At 43.4% G+C, this 17,953-nt stretch overlaps 1 protein-coding gene and 1 long non-coding RNA gene across 2 annotated transcripts in view; one reads left to right on the top strand and one right to left on the bottom strand.

Annotated features, from left to right (window-relative positions):
* Positions 1-3,392: 3,392 nt before the first annotated feature.
* Positions 3,393-17,953, top strand: part of LOC134285765 (uncharacterized) — a 578,496-nt gene continuing 563,935 nt past the window's right edge. Inside the window, exon 1 of the long non-coding RNA XR_009996610.1 lies at positions 3,393-3,513. This is a non-coding gene — a long non-coding RNA (uncharacterized LOC134285765). The remainder of the gene's footprint in view (positions 3,514-17,953) is intronic.
* Positions 3,396-17,953, bottom strand: part of LOC109411049 (dynein beta chain, ciliary) — a 44,619-nt gene continuing 30,061 nt past the window's right edge. The window contains exons 13-20 of the mRNA XM_029867566.2: positions 17,468-17,800; positions 16,696-17,408; positions 14,516-16,637; positions 13,730-14,455; positions 13,175-13,678; positions 12,950-13,116; positions 3,596-6,547; positions 3,396-3,532 (exon numbers count right to left, since the gene is read on the bottom strand). Coding sequence (XP_029723426.2) covers positions 3,433-3,532; positions 3,596-6,547; positions 12,950-13,116; positions 13,175-13,678; positions 13,730-14,455; positions 14,516-16,637; positions 16,696-17,408; positions 17,468-17,800 — 7,617 coding nt within the window. The 3' untranslated portion in view covers positions 3,396-3,432. The remainder of the gene's footprint in view (positions 3,533-3,595; positions 6,548-12,949; positions 13,117-13,174; positions 13,679-13,729; positions 14,456-14,515; positions 16,638-16,695; positions 17,409-17,467; positions 17,801-17,953) is intronic.

The raw sequence follows: 17,953 nt of genomic DNA on the forward strand, positions 1-17,953 counted from the left end.
CGACAGTATGTAGTCATGCTCAGCTTCATCGACCCCTGCAATAGCCATATCATCGAAATAAATTTCTACGCCCTCGATGTCACCGAAAATCTGAACCATTTTCCGCTGGAACATTTCCGGAGCGTTGTTTAGACCAAACGGAACGCGAGTCCAGCGAAAACGCCCAAATGGAGTCATGAATGTGGTCAAGTCTGAACTCTTCCGGTCCAACTCCATTTGCCAAAACCCACTGCTTAAATCGAGTACCGTGAAAACTCTCTTGCCAGAAAGGCGGCTGAACAAATCCTGCTGTGTGGGGATGAGGTAATGTTCACGTTTGATACATTGATTCAGTGCTTTTGGATCCAAGCAGATTCGCAACCCACCGTTCGACTTTTCCACCACCTGCATATTACTGACCCAGTCAGTTGGATAGTCAACATATGTATGCAATAATACCCTGATCCTCCATTCGTTTGAGCTCAGTCTTAATTCTGTCGTGTAAAGCCGACGGAATACGCTTCCTATAGAACAAAGTTGGTACCGAATTTTCTTTGAGTACTATCGAGCACTGACCAGGAAACTTACCCAACCCCTCAAACACATCTCGGAACTTATCAACGAAGTCTGATTTAGCACTAGGAAAACCGGATTGCTGAACTCTGTTCAGACGACTGATTAGTCCAAACTCGACACAAGACTGCAAACCCAACAACGGCTCCAGTTTCGAATCAACAACCAAGAAATCAGCACTGTACCTTCTACCCTTCACCGGATCAGAACAAACCAAATGAACCATCCCATGAATCTTTATTTTATTCGAATTGTATTCCACAACATGAGCATTTTTTACATTCTGCATTGGTAAGCCAGCCTTATTTACTACATCAATAGGTATACAGTTTACATCGGCTCCGGTGTCTAGCTTAAATCGCACTTCTTCATTACCCACATGATAAACCTTTCGCCACGCTTCTGAACCTTGGCCGTCAATTCCAGTTGAATTTATTCTATACAAATCAATATTCTCATTAGAACCACTCACACATGCATTGCTAACCTTATCTGTGACAAAGTACTCACCTGCGTCACTCCAATTGATTGTGTGTACTGATTTCTGCTTGTCCAGTCCTGGTGGCCTGGTCGGTAGCTTCACGTTGTTTCCCTTCTCTTGTTTTTTTTTTTTTTGTTTGTATTTACGTGTATTTTAACTTATGCTAATTCTACACTTTTACTTCTCTTGTTGACGACGGCAGCACTTGCTGAAATGGCCCGCTCCTCCACACGCAAAACATTTCACATTCACCGCCGGGCAAACGCGACGATGGTTTTGGTTGAACGGCTTTCCACAATTGAAACATTGTTTCCGAGCGACGACAGCTACCTCCCTTTGTCCTTCCTCTGGCTCCTTCTGCACTGATTTCACCTCGAGTAGATTCACCTTACGATCAAGAAGAAGTTTGTTCTCCGAGGCAGCTTCAAACACCTTACAAATTTCGACGACTTTCGCTAGAGGATCATCTCGTCCATCAAGCAGCTTCAGCTGGAGCCTTTTATCTTGTATGCCAATAATTACCCGATCACGCAGCATGCGATCGGAATAGGATGCCTGACACTGCTGGCATCTGAACTCACAGTATTGGATCTGTGTGCGGAGCTCAGTCTCAAACTCGGCGAATGTTTGTCTCTCCTTCTGCGCGATGGTGTTGAATTTGAACGCCTCCATTGCGATGTTTTTCCGTGGAAGGCAATATTCATCGAACGAAGCGATCACGTTTGCAAGTGTGAGCACCTGCTCCTCCACAACCACATCCACCGCATCACCGAAAGCCGCATCATCATCCTCCCCGCCAGCAGCTGCACTAACACCGAAAAGATGATCAGCACTCGCCTTGTCCGGATACAACGTGTTGAAAATTTCGACGCCACGGGGTCCAATCAGCCATAGGAATATGGCAATTTTATTATCATCACTCTCCGCTATTTTACCCGTCGCTCGCAGGTATATACCAAATGCCTGCTTCCACCGAGGCCATTCCTTTGCCAAGTTGGCACAATCGAGCGGCTGAGGCAGTCGAAGGTCGAGTCCGGTCGCCATCTTCGATTTTCCGCTGGTTTATTTTCTCACGAAAATTTCTGTTTCTCACTCCGATTTTAGCATCGCACTGAAACTGTCCATTAATGTTTGTCGAAGAATCACTATTCTGCGTACGCGGATCCGAAAACTACCACTTCTGACACCATGTTTTAAGTTTGGTTTTTCAGATATTTTATTAACGTCCATACAGGTTGATAGCGCACAATGAACTGGGTTGGTGAGTGACGCAGTCCTACCTAGCTTGACAATATGTGTCCCTACAGCAATGCATGGTGATGGTGTGTGTGTGTTAGATTTATTTCATAGAATAGGGATGTTCATTTTATAGAGTTGTTCAATAAACTGATATTATTACAACTATATACCTAGTTATTCTCGCAAATAAAAAAGTTTGATTCCCAATTTCTTTGAAAATATGGACCACCCTAGTTTTCAAGAGGGTCTTATATTTAGGAAAACTTTGTAGAAGACCATATTAATCTAGAAAATCATTTGAAGGCGCTGAATGCATCTTACCTCGTAAATTTGTCAATATTGTCATGCATGTAGTACCGTTGACTGAAAATATTCTTGATGCTAAATTTAGCATTGTAATTTTGACCATGTCAACTTGAATGTTGCACGTCTTGGATAAATAGTAGCATCAAGGATATTTTCAGTCAACGGTATTACACGCATGGCAATATTGACAAATTAACAGAATTTTGCATTCGGTTGAACATTGTTGGTACAATTTTAAATTTTACCATTGGTTCGGTAGAAACAACAAAAAAAAATATTTTTGTGTAGGAATTTAATGATGTATGATTAGTTTTTGTTTCTCGTGCAATTCATTACGCGCAAGCGCTATTTCTTGCAGTCTGGACAACCACCACACTGCAGCATTCACATTATGCTTCACACCAATCGAAGCCTTCGTCGTGAACGCAAACCATGCGTTACTCAACTGCGAGCTTTCGTGCACCGGTAACATGTTAATGGTTTTGTCAACTTTATCCCAATCAAGCTCTGAGTTGCAATTTGCGATAGTGGTGTGAGCAAGCAGGAGCTTTTTCGGATAAAATTTGCAGGTTTTCGCGCGCGTTGGCTTTATCATTCTTCAAACGCGCGTGTTGGAAAAGATTTCCGTTTTCTGTTCTGTTTGAAATGATTAGAATTGTTTTGTTAAAAGTGATTAAAATATTGATTGGAGTGGGTTTAAAATTTAAACAATTTAATACCAATCGACAGTAAGTTTTTCTGTTATTTGCATAAAATATATAATTTATTTTTCATGTAATAATTGTAATACGTTTTCAGTTCGTCACAGCAAAACACACAGCACTAGACTAATCGGCACAGCAATGAAAACATCGTTAAACCTGTAGAAGCAAACAAACTCCTCCCAGCGTCCACTTCGCCGGGTTCTCTTTGGACTTCAAGTTGAACGTCCACACGTAAGTAGGTCCTCGATCCCTGTAAATCAGGAAATAATTGAAAGTATTGCAATTTTCAAAATTTATCCTTTCAAAGACATACCTTGTTTTATAAACCGGACACTCGTAAATGTTCTTCGTTTCCTGTTTGTCCTGGGTAATCGCTTTAATAAATATGACCGGCATCTGCGGGAACAATTCCTTCAACTGGGAACTGGCAATGGATCCGATGTTGATGTCCCACCGGGCCCCTTCCATGTACAGCCCATTCACGTAGGCACCCTCGCGAGGCGGGGCACTGATGTCCTCCTTGAACTTCTTCGTAACATCACAGCTGAGGCACATCTTGTCCAGTGGCCACTCGTTCTTCCGGGCCGTTTGTTGCATAATGGCCGTTAAGAAGCTCTGCGGATTGAAGAATCCGGCGAGCCACACGGACGACGGGAGGTTAAAGTCGTTGGACCACGACTCCAGTTCCTTGATTCGAATCGTCAAATCGGCGAACCACGATTGAAGTCCGAACATGGACGGATAAGCCCGTTTGGTCCAATTGTCCGGAACTGCGTCGAAGAACAGTGATGCTTCCAGGTTCTCCATGTCCGATGTGATGGTAAGTTCTCCTTTGAGGCCGAGCATCAGCTCTCGCAGCGATCGCTTCATTTCCCGAACGAGGATGTTCATCCGTTCGCACTCCTGGAAGGCGACGATAACGAACGGGGTGCGGTCTTCGACGCGAGCCATCAGATCAGCCATGTTGAACTCTTCCGGTAGCTTGTCGGTGAAGTCTTCGATGATGGTTTTGACCACGTCCTCGCGGCTAACGGTTGATCCACTGGCTGCGCCGGAATCTCTTGGTTGAAGCTCGAAGATGGTTTTGAACAGTTGCTCCGATAATGTGGTAAGGAATCCGATTTCTGCGTTGGGATGGAGTCCGTAGAGATAGGGAGATTCGACGGGAAGGTTGTCGTCTATGTAATTGTGATAGCCGGCGTAGTCTAGATTTGGGGGGGCTGGGAATCCGGTGCACAAGTTGAGATCTCCATCGACCAACTCCGGTTGCATAAGTTCCTCCAGATATGTTCGGCACAGACGCCTATCCCAATCGTCAGTGATGTGACCTCCGTACATAATTTCTCCAAAAAGGTATCGTAGATCTTCCCACGGGACTCGGTTGTTGGCCTCAAGGTAGTTGTAGAGAACGTAAACGCTGATGGTAAGGTCTCCGACGTTAAAAGGATAGACACGATTCCAGCCTTGGGGGCCAAACTTTCTCCGTTCAGCCACTACAGCGTGGAAGTAGCAAAGCGAAAACAGAATTGCCTTGAATTCAGCTTCCTTGCCGCACATCTCCAGAGTTTCCTGGTTGAAGTTGTCCAAGGCTTTGTGGATGTTTGCCAACATTCCCGTCGGGGGTTCGTTGGTGATCTTGATAGCGGATTCTAAGATTCCCTGTGGGATAATATGGTATTCCGGAGAAGGAGCAGGCTCCGCGCTGATGAAGAGGCGATAATTCTCGTGTGAGTCTTCTTGCGTAGCTTCCATCTTCTTCTCCAACGTTGGAAGCCACTTAGCAACCAAATGAATGTTCTGCAGGATCACCCAATGCCCATCTCTGGAAGCGTCATCGATGGCTTTCTCGGCGACAACTTCCTGGCCTTGACCCAGCGAAACGTTGTAGAAGTTTCCATGATCCGTTGAGAATCGCATCTTCTTGCCCAACTTTTCCACGTCCTGCAACGGATCCACACCAGGTGACAGAATGAAAAACACCGGCGTAGTTGAACTGGTTTCCCTGAAGGACTTGTCGAACTCCAACATGCGGGCCTCGACATACTTCGCTCCGAGTTTCTCCTCAACAAATGCCCGTACGGCGTAGGTCATTCGATCTGGCCTCAAACAGCGCATAATGCACAACCTCTGCAAAGCGTTCTTATTCTTCCACTCGCCAGGCATTTTCTCGCGCTCTGGACACTCAGACTCAATCAGTTTTCTCCACCGCTTGGCAGAACCTTCAATATCCTTATCCAACGACCTGAACTCGTCCATGTTAGACAACGCCTTGATTCCGCCCCAACCGGCATTGGTTAGAAACTCGAACGGCGAAGTCAAATTCGGAGTATAGGGGAACCTCAACAGGAAGTCCAATTCCGCTGGGTCGATCTCCTTCGCAACCAGCAGAATCTGAATCGCCATCTGGGCCATGAAAATCAGTTTGTCCTTCTCGAACAATCCACGACTCGTGTACATGTGAACGGCGAAAGTAATCGAATCGATCAGGTTGAACACTCGATCTTTGAGCTTCTCGGCTGGCGGAGTACCCGCAATCGCATCCTTGAAAACGGTTGTGAATGCCTTCAACGAAAACTGGTAAATGGGGTTGATCTTGTACAGATCGTTGAGGATGAAGTACAGGATCGAGGCTCGTTCTGCAGCCGGGCGATAACTTTCACGAGCCACGTCAATCATTTCGGAAGTCTTTTTGCCTTCTCGGACTTTGATCTCCACTTCCGCTGCCGTCTTCTTGGTCTTCTCCAGGTTGATGACCAAGCTGGCGTCCTCGAGGACGTTTTCTCCAGCGGAAGATAGACGACTCAGGAGGTCATCTTCCAGCATCTTGAGGGTGATCTTGAAGGTGTTTTGCTGCATAGTGAGGTCTGCCTTTTGCTGTTCCAGATCGGGACGCTCGGCCTTGACGACTTCTGCCAGAAGTTGTTCCTCCAGGCCGTCGCGGGTGACGGTGAAATTGATAAGCGTGGTTTGAGCTTGCATCTCCGGCTTGTAGTGTGGATTGGCTAGCTTGGTTTGCAAGATCAACTGGAATTTGGGATTGTAGTCGATCTCTTTTTCACCCATCCGCAAGCACCGACCCTTCTTGACCAACATTCGACCCAGAAGTGGATCGAGCACAGCATCAACGGTTTCGCCGATGTTTTCGATCAACAAGACGCTTCCGTTGATGACGCACCGCTCAATCACGTCTAGGTAGCCTCTGGCCGTAAGACGGAGGACGGTGAGATCGTTTCCGTATTTTTGCTTGATCCACTTGATTCCTTGTCTGAAATATAAGAACTCGTTGATTAACCCTTAAAAGATGTGGACAACTTTTTTGCATAGTTTTACTTATAGCTTTTGACCCAGATGGTGGATTTTCAAAACCAAAATGTTTTTATCAAGGGGATTAGTTGTGCTATCATATGCATATATGTAGATTATGTTATGCTAGAACATTTTGGAGATATAGCTGGAAATGTAGTGTACACCACTTGTTCTTCATTCGATTCCGCGTTTTATTTCTATGTACATGTGATATATTTCAATGGAAATTGCACAATATTCTTTGTTTGGGTTGGTGCTGTTAGATAGAAATGTCTTATGTCCTTTTTTTTTTTTTGCTAGGTTTCTAGCTGCACTCTGAATAGAGTTGAAACCTCTACACTAGACCCGAAGATAGAAAAGAGTACGTAATCTTTCAGAAGCAGTTTGCCAGCCGTACGCGGAAAATGATATCCATTAAGACACTGTTGCCTACTGACTCAGAAAGTTACGGTAGAAGGTTGGAAAGTTTTCAATTGGTCAGTCAGTCAGGATTTGCCTATGTAGTGTTATGGTCACACGGTTTGTGTTTGTCGTCTTGTTCGATTTTGTGGTATGGTTCAATATGTTTTTCTTCTCGTTAAGTCAGTTGTCGTATGTTTGTTTTTTCATCGAATCAATCAAACGCTGTATGTTAAAATATAGTCGATCCTGTTTCAAATTGTTTTCTTGATTTCGCTAATCGTTTTCTACTTCTCTGTGTTCATCTCTTGTGTCCTTAAATTGTCATCGGTCCAAAACCCACAGAAACATGCAACTGAACTTCTGATATTTTTCTACCATCTAAGAGATAAACAAAAATACGTCAAGTTGGTCAGTTGATTGAGAAATGTCTTATGTCCTTTTACAGCTGTAACATAGATCTCCAGGTTATCCAAAACGTCCAGAAGTTTTGAACTTTATCTACTGAATGCAAAGAGTTGTGTTTACTTTTTAAATCACTTGAACTTGCTGAAATACATTCAAATATACATGTTGAAACATGAAATGATGGTAGTCATGACCTGGTGATGTTCTAGGCAACTTAAAAAAGCTCTGGAGTTCTGATTGTAAAGCCTTTAACTGTAATACTATATCAAACTAATGTATGAATGTCAGAACTGATTTCATTAGATTCATACATGTAAATCAGAGTATGAAAGACTTACTGTACATTAATGGCGATACCTTAGGCCATCCAAATCATTCTGGAGTTAAGGCCTTTATATCTACACCCGTAATAACGCATCGGGTGCATTTCAAACTTGCTATAGTGCGTTTTGGTAGTCATAGAAGATCAGTTGAATTATATGATACTTGTATACTAGACCTGTTCACTTTGAAACTTTTTTTCCCCGATTCTCCGTGACACATCAAATTATCAATCCACATGCAAAAACAAGTCTTCAGTCCAAAATTGAGCCAAATTGATAAAGATTTAAAGGTGTATCAAATCGATTTTGTGTTTTTTTAACCGTTTTCACAGAAATTTACTCATAAACCCAGAAAATTGCTCCGAAAGGGTGCCGAAAATACCGTTAGGATATAGTTAGTACAATACTCTACAACTTTGCCGAAGACGCTACGGTGTTTAAATTGCTTATTTCGAAGTTATTCAATAATTTTAGTTGAGAAATCACGAAAAAACACGATATTTTTACGATTTTACATATAAAAGTCATGTAATTTTACATTATTTTAGGTGACTAAATTAATTAGCTATTTCTCCTTTATATAACGAACATTTCGTCCATACATTGTTTTTGTGTAGGAATTCGTTTTCAATGACTAATTATCAAAAGTATGTCACGTTGATACTAAAAATCGCGTAGAGTTCCCAGCACGAATTAAAACAAAGTTACCCATGATTAAGACGTCATGCCATCGTATTCTAATGTCCTTTGATTCAAGTATCAGAAATGGCGCAGATGATAAGGCTCGAGCCTGCGGATCAGAAGGTCCCAGGTTCAAGCTCAAATACACATAATAAACTTTTTTTTTTTCTTTCTTTGTAGCAGTTAGGATGATGAATCTGCCATGAGCCATGGCCCATGACTTACACGCAATCTCCCAAATAATGATGATCGAGACCTGCCAATTAAGCCCATTCCAGGACTAGCTAGATATTTAGTTTACTTGTTGACAAGAAATCGTGTCGACGAGATCAGCTGGACGAAATATTGGACATCTGTTTGATACCGATTAATTTAGCTAAAACAATTCAATACGATGATGGAACTGCTTCTGGATGCAAAATTTATCATACAACTGTGGAGATTACTTCCATCTATCTAGCCACATGCACTATGCACTCTACGGTTTCGAAACAAGGCTATGATGCCAAATTGCAATGAGATGCAGAGCGTAGTCTCATTAACTTATAGCTGGATCGAGACGCAAAAAATTCTATTCCAGGGCTCGAACCTTGAATCTTCGAATCGGCAGTCTCATGCTCAACCATCTACACCAAATTGAAACTGATGCAGATGCGACAAAGAAATGTAGTGACGTTTTAATCATGGGTAACTTTGTTTAATTTTGTGCTGGCAACTCTATGCGATTTTTAGTATCAACGTGACATACTTTTGATAATTAGTCAATGAAAACGAATTCCTACACTCAAATGATGTATGGACGAAATGTTCGTAACACAAAGGAGCAATAGCTAATCAATTTAGTCACTTAAAACAATGTAAATTTACATGACTTTTACATGAAAAACCGTAAAAATATTGTATTTTTTCGCGATTTTTTAACGAAAATTGTTGAATAACTTTGAAATAAGCAATTTAAACACCGTAGTGTCTTCGGCGAAGTTGTAGAGTATTGTTCCAACTATATTTTAACGGTGTTTTTGGTAACTTTTCGGTGGAATTTTTTGGATATTGGAGTACATTTTCATGAAAATGCTCGAAAAAACACATAATCGATTTGATACACCTCTAAACCTTTACCAATTTGGCTCATTTTTGGACTGAAGACTTGTTTTTGCATGTGGATTGATAATTTGATGTGACACGGGTAGGTCAAAAAAAGTGAACAGGTCTATTGTATACACATCATAGAGGCATCCTGGATCATCCGAACTATTCCGAAGTTGAGAAATATGGTTTGAATTTGAAATGGTATATCAACAGAAGTAAAAACCGGGACGATCTTTTTTTTTGATAAAATTGCAATATCTTCTTTGTTTTACCCTGGAATCATTTTTATAGTCAAGGGGAATATTTGTGCTAATAAATGCATGGTACCTCCCCCCTTTTACTGGTAGCCGAAAAGCTTTTTTTTTGTAAATTGTACATGTTTTTGCTCAAATTTAATCGTTTTGCTAATCATCAATAGTTTTCACTGATCCTTGACATGCAACGTTTTTACCCATTATAGTCTGTTGAAGTTTTGATCTCAGAGCTATTCTTAGGCCTCCGAAGTACTTCGAAATTTGTGTCATAAATCCAACATTCTAAACCAAATTTTATACACGATGAATGATCACAGAACATGGTCTACGGTACTAGCCTCAAAGCATCCCTCGAAAATTCATGATACATGAATTGGGTGATCTAGGTCATCCAAACTACTCTGGCATTCATTTCCTTAAGATCTACAATATCTACCTTCATTTGTGTTCACTCTGTTCAAGAAATATAATCACGTTGATGTCCATTAGACCTCACAATGCTACGAGTAACTCGATATTGTGGAACTTGGACATTCCGTGAAATAAAAATGGCCTCCAATACACTTTGAAGTTTGGGTTACGATATCTACATACTGTATCATGCTTTAAATGTGAAAAATATTCGTGGAATGTAGTATATACTGCTGATGGAGCCTCAGTATATAACTATAATGCTTTTGGTACATTCATGTGATATTCCAGGCTTTCCAAATTATTCTGGAGTTAGGACCTTCAAGGTCTACAGGCTCTACTATTGTTTCACTTCACTCTATTGGCATAATTCTTTCACGATTGTGTCTGTTGCACTTCAGAATATTTCGAGTATGTCTATGTGTTGCTATTTGGAAGTGCACTGCCATACAAATGGACCAAATATATTTTTAAGTATGGGTGTCAATATCTGTAAATCTTTGGATATTTTTATTGTAGCGAATGCTCGCGGAATATAACGGTACTCTTACCTAGAGCCTCAGAGTACAATTCTAACTTAGCCACATCAACTTGGTGATTTAGGTCATCCAAACTATTCTGGAATTAAGACCTGCAAGCTCTACAAGCTATACTCTTGCATCTCTTTACTTTATCGATGTAATTCTTTCACGATTATTTCTGTTGTATCTCATAATATTTTGAGTATCTCGTCTTGTTATTTGTGCATCCACTGACATAAAAATGATTTTTATGCAATTCAGTATCATAATTTATATTTTATATAACTCATTTTGGTATCATAATGGCCAATTTTTCCGAACTGGTTCATTATGCAACTGAAATGAGTTGCATAATGAAAAATAGTTGTATAATGTTCATAATGCAACTCATTTGAGTTGCATTATGAACATTATGCAACTCAAATGGGTTGCATTATGAAAAAAAATCATTGCATAAAATTTTGTATGGAACTCGTTGCAAAATTCGATTTTTGCAGTGTAGGAATTTACCCAAAAGTTCATCAGAAATTCATCGTGATGTTCACCGAGAATACCTCTTCGAGTTCCTAAGAAATGCCTCTAGGAGTTCCCGTGAAATCCTTCACAAGTTTCCCGGCAGTTTCTTGGAAATTACTTCAGGAGCTGTTCTGGAATTCCTCAAGAAGTTCCTCGGAAATTATTTCAAGAACCTTTTGAAAAATCCTTCAGGAGTCCCTCGAGAATCCCTCTTGGAATTCTGCGGGAATTTCTCCGTGAGTTCCCCGAGTATTCCTCGGGATTCCTCCAAAGATTTCTCCACGAGTTCATGCAAACCATATGTCTCATTTTCGGAATAGTTTGGATGATCCGGGAAGCTTTTAAGATGTATATTTTAGTACCACGTGAATCAACTGATCTTCTATGACTATCAAAACGCGTTATAGTGAGTTTAGTGTAGCCGATGCTTTGTGACGAGTGTAGATTTGGAGGCCCTAACCATATAATATAAAAAATGATGCTGCAGATATCGCTGATGTACTGGAAATTTGTCTCCCACGACTTGCATTATATGTTTGAATTGAATTAGATAAATGCTGATATTAGTGCACTTGATAGGTTATGAATTGAAATGAACACCGTATATTTTAGCTTCTCAGAATGGTTTGGATGATATAGAAAAGCTTTAAGTCATATGATATATTGTCAAACTTATCATCTATGCCTACTGAAACATACTGCACCAAGTTTTGAACGTGCAGGATGCTTTGTTACGAATGTAGATCTGAAGGCCTTAACCACATAATACTGAAAGGTGACCTCAGATATCTCTGATACTGTGGGAACTTCTCTCCCATGGATTGCACTATGTGTATGAATCAAATGGGCAAACTCTGAAGTTTGTGCACTTCTGTTGATATACCATTTCAAATTCAAACCATATTTCTCAACTTCGGAATAGTTCGGATGATCCAGGATGCCTCTATGATGTGTATACAAGTATCATATAATTCAACTGATCTTCTATGACTACCAAAACGCACTATAGCAAGTTTGAAATGCACCCGATGCGTTATTACGGGTGTAGATATAAAGGCCTTAACTCCAGAATGATTTGGATGGCCTAAGGTATCGCCATTAATGTACAGTAAGTCTTTCATACTCTGATTTACATGTATGAATCTAATGAAATCAGTTCTGACATTCATACATTAGTTTGATATAGTAGTACAGTTAAAGGCCTTACAATCAGAACTCCAGAGCTTTTTTAAGTTGCCTAGAACATCACCAGGTCATGACTACCATCATTTCATGTTTCAACATGTATATTTGAATGGATTTCAGCAAGTTCAAGTGATTTAAAAAGTAAACACAACTCTTTGCATTCAGTAGATAAAGTTCAAAACTTCTGGACGTTTTGGATAACCTGGAGATCTATGTTACAGCTGTAAAAGGACATAAGACATTTCTATCTAACAGCACCAACCCAAACAAAGAATATTGTGCAATTTCCATTGAAATATATCACATGTACATAGAAATAAAACGCGGAATCGAATGAAGAACAAGTGGTGTACACAGGTGTACACTACATTTCCAGCTATATCTCCAAAATGTTCTAGCATAACATAATCTCCATATATGCATATGATAGCACAACTAATCCCCTTGATAAAAACATTTTGGTTTTGAAAATCTACCCACTGGGTCAAAAGCTATAGGTAAAACTATGCAAAAAAGTTGTCCACATCTTTTAAGGGTTAACAACACGCCTTGAACTCGATTTGCTATGACTCACAATTGCGGATCAATCATCAACGGCCATCGTGACGAATATGTTAGAATGGCTGCATTTTCTGAAGACATTCGATCCGACGGTAGGCCTTCATTGTTCCAAGATGCAATCACGGCGTCATCAACGATCAGATTCAGGGGGTCAACTCCTTCCGTGAACGGAATTGCCGGCTGTGAAATAAACGCAGTCATAAACAGTTCCTCAAGATACATGTTTGTCGTTCCATACCTTAGACAGCCGGAAGGTCGGAATCCACATCTTCTCCTGCAGCTCGACCCGGTACCGCCTGGTGAAACAACCGACGTAGCTGATAAAACAAGCAATCAATAGCACGTCGCCGGGCAGGGTCACCGTTTGGCCCTTCAGCTGAGCTATCGATTCCCGCCAACGCACATTCTCCGACGCCAGTCCATTCACCAGACGGTGCGCCAGGTCGATCGTGAAGGCCGTCTTGTCCGCCTCGTCCTGACACTTTTGCTTCTCGGCCAAGGCATCGTTGAAGTCGGCCTGGATTACCCCCAGCTGATCCTCCAGTTCGTTGATTTTTATGGTCAGATCGATCAGTTTATCTTGGGCGGCCTTCAGTTCGGCTTCTGCTTCGTCCAATGCCCGCTGCTTAGGCTCCACCACTAGATAGACCTGATAGAACTTGTGGATGTTGATGACCCAGGCGCACAATCCGGCTGCGGCAGCCGACTTGGCCCGGATCTTCTCCGGATCGAACTCTGGATCCTAAGAAATAGAAGTCAGAAGAGTGTTCCTTCAAACGTGATCACTACATACCTTGAGATATTCCTGCAATGCTTTGATGACATCCGGTTGAATATGCTCTTTATCGTAATACAACAGATCATTCAAGAAAACATCAACCTTGTTCATCATCATCTTGCAGGCCTTCCAACTGCGATCCTTAGGAATTTTGCCTTTGGGTGAGAACAGAACCAGCACTGCTGCACAAACCTTCACGACCTGCTCAGGAGGAGATCCGAAGGACTTCAGTTCAGTGAGGTTGTTCTTGTCCAAGGTGTCCAGCGCTTGTTGGGCAGCCATCAGAGCAGGCTCGGCCTTCCTCAAGTCTTCCTCGCAAATCTTTTTCTTCGCTCCGACATCTTCCTGGATCACTCGTACCTTCTTCTCCTCTTCAGCTGCGAAGTTCTTCTCCTTCTGAACAGTCTCGTTCTTCGCACCGACATCCTTAATCAGAATATCGGCGGCTTGGTTCTTTTTCTTCAGGACAACCTCCTGCTCAGCCAGTTGAACCTGCAGAGAATCGACTTGTTCTGCACATTCCGCCAGCTTCAGGATACCGCTTTCGAGTCGATGAACCCGATCGTTCAACTCGGTATGCTTCTCCTTGACGAACTTGGAATACAGCGCGATCAGCTCCAAGAACGACTTCGGCGTGGTGTAGTTATACCGCCTTTCGTTCTGGAGGTAAATTTGCGACATCTCGTTAACAGTTCCGTGCACGTACGCCATGAATACGGCAACCGGCTCGACCAAGTCACGCTGGAATGGGAACAGAAATGAATTTAGAGTAAATTATCAAAATGTGAATTCCAGCCTTACCGGCATAACGTCCACCTCTGCCAAGAATCTATTGGACACCGACTCCAGTGCGGTTTTGGGCCACTCGTGGAACCAGTTGATTGCCGTACAGTTGACCAACGCCGGGAACTTTCTAGCGCGAACTCTCAGAGTAGATCCCACCGGTGAGAAGCACAGCACAATCTTCAACGACTTCCGAACCTTCTCGATGAAGTACTTCCAACAGTTTTCCTTCGAATCCAGAATGCCCAACTGCTTGACCTCGTTCCGCAATGCGTTCACAATGTTGTCAATTTCGTCCTCCGGGAACAACTCGGGAATTTCTCCGGATGCCAACAGATCGTTGATCAGCACCAGGAATGACTCCTCCGCAACCTGGGCGTCGGTCATCAGAAACATGCACGGGACATTCTTGACTCCGGCCTTCATGTACAGCACGGCCAAGTCCGCCTTTAAGTCCGGAATGCCATAACCTTTCCTAAGCTGGATTTGGGACACTTCTAACCCGGAAATGAACGCTGCCAATCGCGACAGAGATTGCTTTCCAGAACCTCCCACTCCGATCAACAAAGCATTTCCTCTCGGCCCCTCCAGAATACGGTTGATTCGACACACATGGCTCATGGCGTCCTCGAACAGCACCAAATTCATTGCTCCAATCATGTCGTTGTAATTGCTCTGCGCTTCCTCCAAGGTCTTGTTCAAGCTTTCCCAGCTGGCCACCGGCATGTACTTGGGATCAACCAAGCCGTCCGCAAAGTGACAGTAGATGATCGGATTGGAAAACACCTTGTTCTCATCAAACTCCTCGAAAGACTTCTTCACCACCTCCGATCGAATCTTCCGGAAGGTGTCGATGTCCCGTTCGTCGACCAGCTTGTCGCTGTAGACTCGGGTAGCTTCATGAACCCACAGCCGTATCAAGTAGTTCGGCTCGGGACAGGTGTCTCCGTTGGCGAACAGCATTCCTTGGAAGATGTTGGCCAGATCGCGCAAGTTGAACACGTAGTGGAACTTGATTGCAGTTGGCAGGAAGGTTTGGCCCATGCGGAGGTGGAGGCTCAGGGCGCAAGATACCAATGCGGCAACTATCTTCTGAGTGGGAAGGGAGAACTTGTTCAGAGGATTCGCAAGGTGTTGGGACAGGATCGAGTAGTAGATGTGGTAGAGAGGGTCGCCTGATGGGAAGCTGACGGCGAAGACACAGAAGTGTCTTTGCAGGCGGGGGTCAATGGTGAAGGATCCGGCAGTTGGATTCATGCAGGACACAAACTGACAGTTGTGGATTTCTTTTAGGGTCAGCTTGGTTCGATCGTACCAGTGGCGGTAATCCATGAACTGTCGGATCAGGGTATGCGGTTGAACGGTTCCGTACGTGTCCACTTCTGGCATGTTCATGTCATCCACGAAGTAGATCATGGTTTTGTTGCCGGGTGGTCCGAAGTTACGACCTGCTTTTTTCTCCAGAGGTTTTTCCAATACTCTTTGGAGCATCTCTGAGGTGGTGTAGAAGTTGAAGGGAACGTTCGTGACAGCGTATTTGTAGGACAGGTTGATGAGTTTGTCCGTCGTTATGACGCTCTTGCCGGATCCAGCTCCTCCAATCAGCATAACAGGGTGATTTGCTTCGATCAGGATATCCATGAACCAACGTAGACGGGTGGTCTCAGCGGTCGGGACGAGAATCGACTGCAGTGGGATGTCGGTGTCCAGCTCGAAACTCGGTACAAGATCGGTCCACGGATTGAACTTCTTCGTTTCCGGGTCGATGTAGTAGTTGAAGATTGTCCCACCTGGAGGAAAACGGATGACTTTGAATTCGTTGACCCACCACTTGTGGAACTCGTTACGCCAATCAACGAGCTGATCTTGATAGAGTGAAGATCCGAATCCCCAAATGACGGCAAATACGTAGTAGATTTCGTACCACTCTTTGGGACTATCTGGTGGGATGTTCTGCGGAGTCAGCAAGCAGTCCAGAAGATGACAGGTCATCTGTATCATTGCTATCTCGGATATTGGGGTGATCTTCTTAAACCGTTTCTGGGCCTCGATTAACGGCGGGATGTATTTGTCGAATAGTACCGAGAGAATACACTTTTCGGCCTGAGTTTCTCGGGAATCGATCCACGAAGCGACGAACCTGAAAGAGTTCAAAAACTGTATCATTGCATCATGTTGATGTTCAACAACTAACTTACGGATTCCATCCAAGATCCTGAGGATTAATATACAAAATACCTGCTCTGGATACTGTAGCAGGGGTGGCGGTTCTCAGATTGGAGATTTCGAACAGCAAACGCATCTCCTTGGTCAGCGCAATACGCTCGTTACTGGCCAAAGTCAACACCTTGTTGTCATCCATAACCGTGTTCAAACTCTCGATCCACATGGGATCGATATCGCCGTCCAACACGATCCACTTGGGTCCATTTCCGCCCATGTTTGCCTGATCTCGCATGATCACCGAAAAGAGTCCATCCTTCCATTCTCGGGTCGCCGGATTGATGATTCCGAACAATTCGTCATTGGTCACGGCCTTTGGATCCAAGTCATTGAAGTGAGGCTTACGTTTCTGATTCTGATAGGTTTTGAATAGGGTCTTCCAGACTTGACTCTTTCCGGTACCGGCGAATCCTACGATGAACACCGAGTGACGTACGGCGAACAGTTCTTCCAGTTGAACGACCTTCAGAATGAAGCTGTCCTCCGGTTGAAGTTTCAATTCCATGGCCGACTTACGAATCAGACGTTCGAAATCCGGAGACCGTTTCCTGGGAACATCCAGTGCCGGGAACAGATCTCCAATCAAGCCCATGAACACCGGAACGTCATCCGTCACAATCTTCGGAATGTTGAAGTCTCGCAGAGCTCGCATCAACACTTGATCCTCCGGGCGTTCCCGATCGCCTCTCTGAAATCGGAAGTTATTACAATCGCGTAGGACCTAATGTCCGACCTTCTACAACATACCTTCAACGACCCGGCCACCACCAGCACCGACTTGATCGCCCGCAGACCCCAATCGTAGTGGTCCTGCTTGGACAGCAGCTCCTTGCACAACGTGTACAGCGTAATAAACTTCCGCGCCAACAGTCGCGCCTCCTGGAAGCCCTCCGCCACCAGCATGATTTCGCAAATCAGTTCGAAATCCGGCACCACCATGGCACATGGCCGGAACAGCGCTTTCAGGTTCTCCGGCAGTTCGGTACGGCCCGCGTAGCCCGGGTTCATCGTGATGAAGATGCCCACCGTCGGGATGAGCGAGATGATTTCGCCCATAAAATTGAATTTCTCCTTCTTGCCCTATTTGTATGCAAATTTAATTACAACCTTCGGCTTTCTATCTAATAGGAGCACTAGGAGCGGCGGCGGTGTCGAACGAAATTTGGAAAGGGGGCCACATAGAACATATATAGACATGTGTGAACGCGAACTCACTATCTACTCTAGAAGGCT

This window comes from Aedes albopictus, chromosome 1 (assembly GCF_035046485.1).
Source record: "Aedes albopictus strain Foshan chromosome 1, AalbF5, whole genome shotgun sequence".
Classification (NCBI taxonomy): domain Eukaryota; kingdom Metazoa; phylum Arthropoda; class Insecta; order Diptera; family Culicidae; genus Aedes; species Aedes albopictus.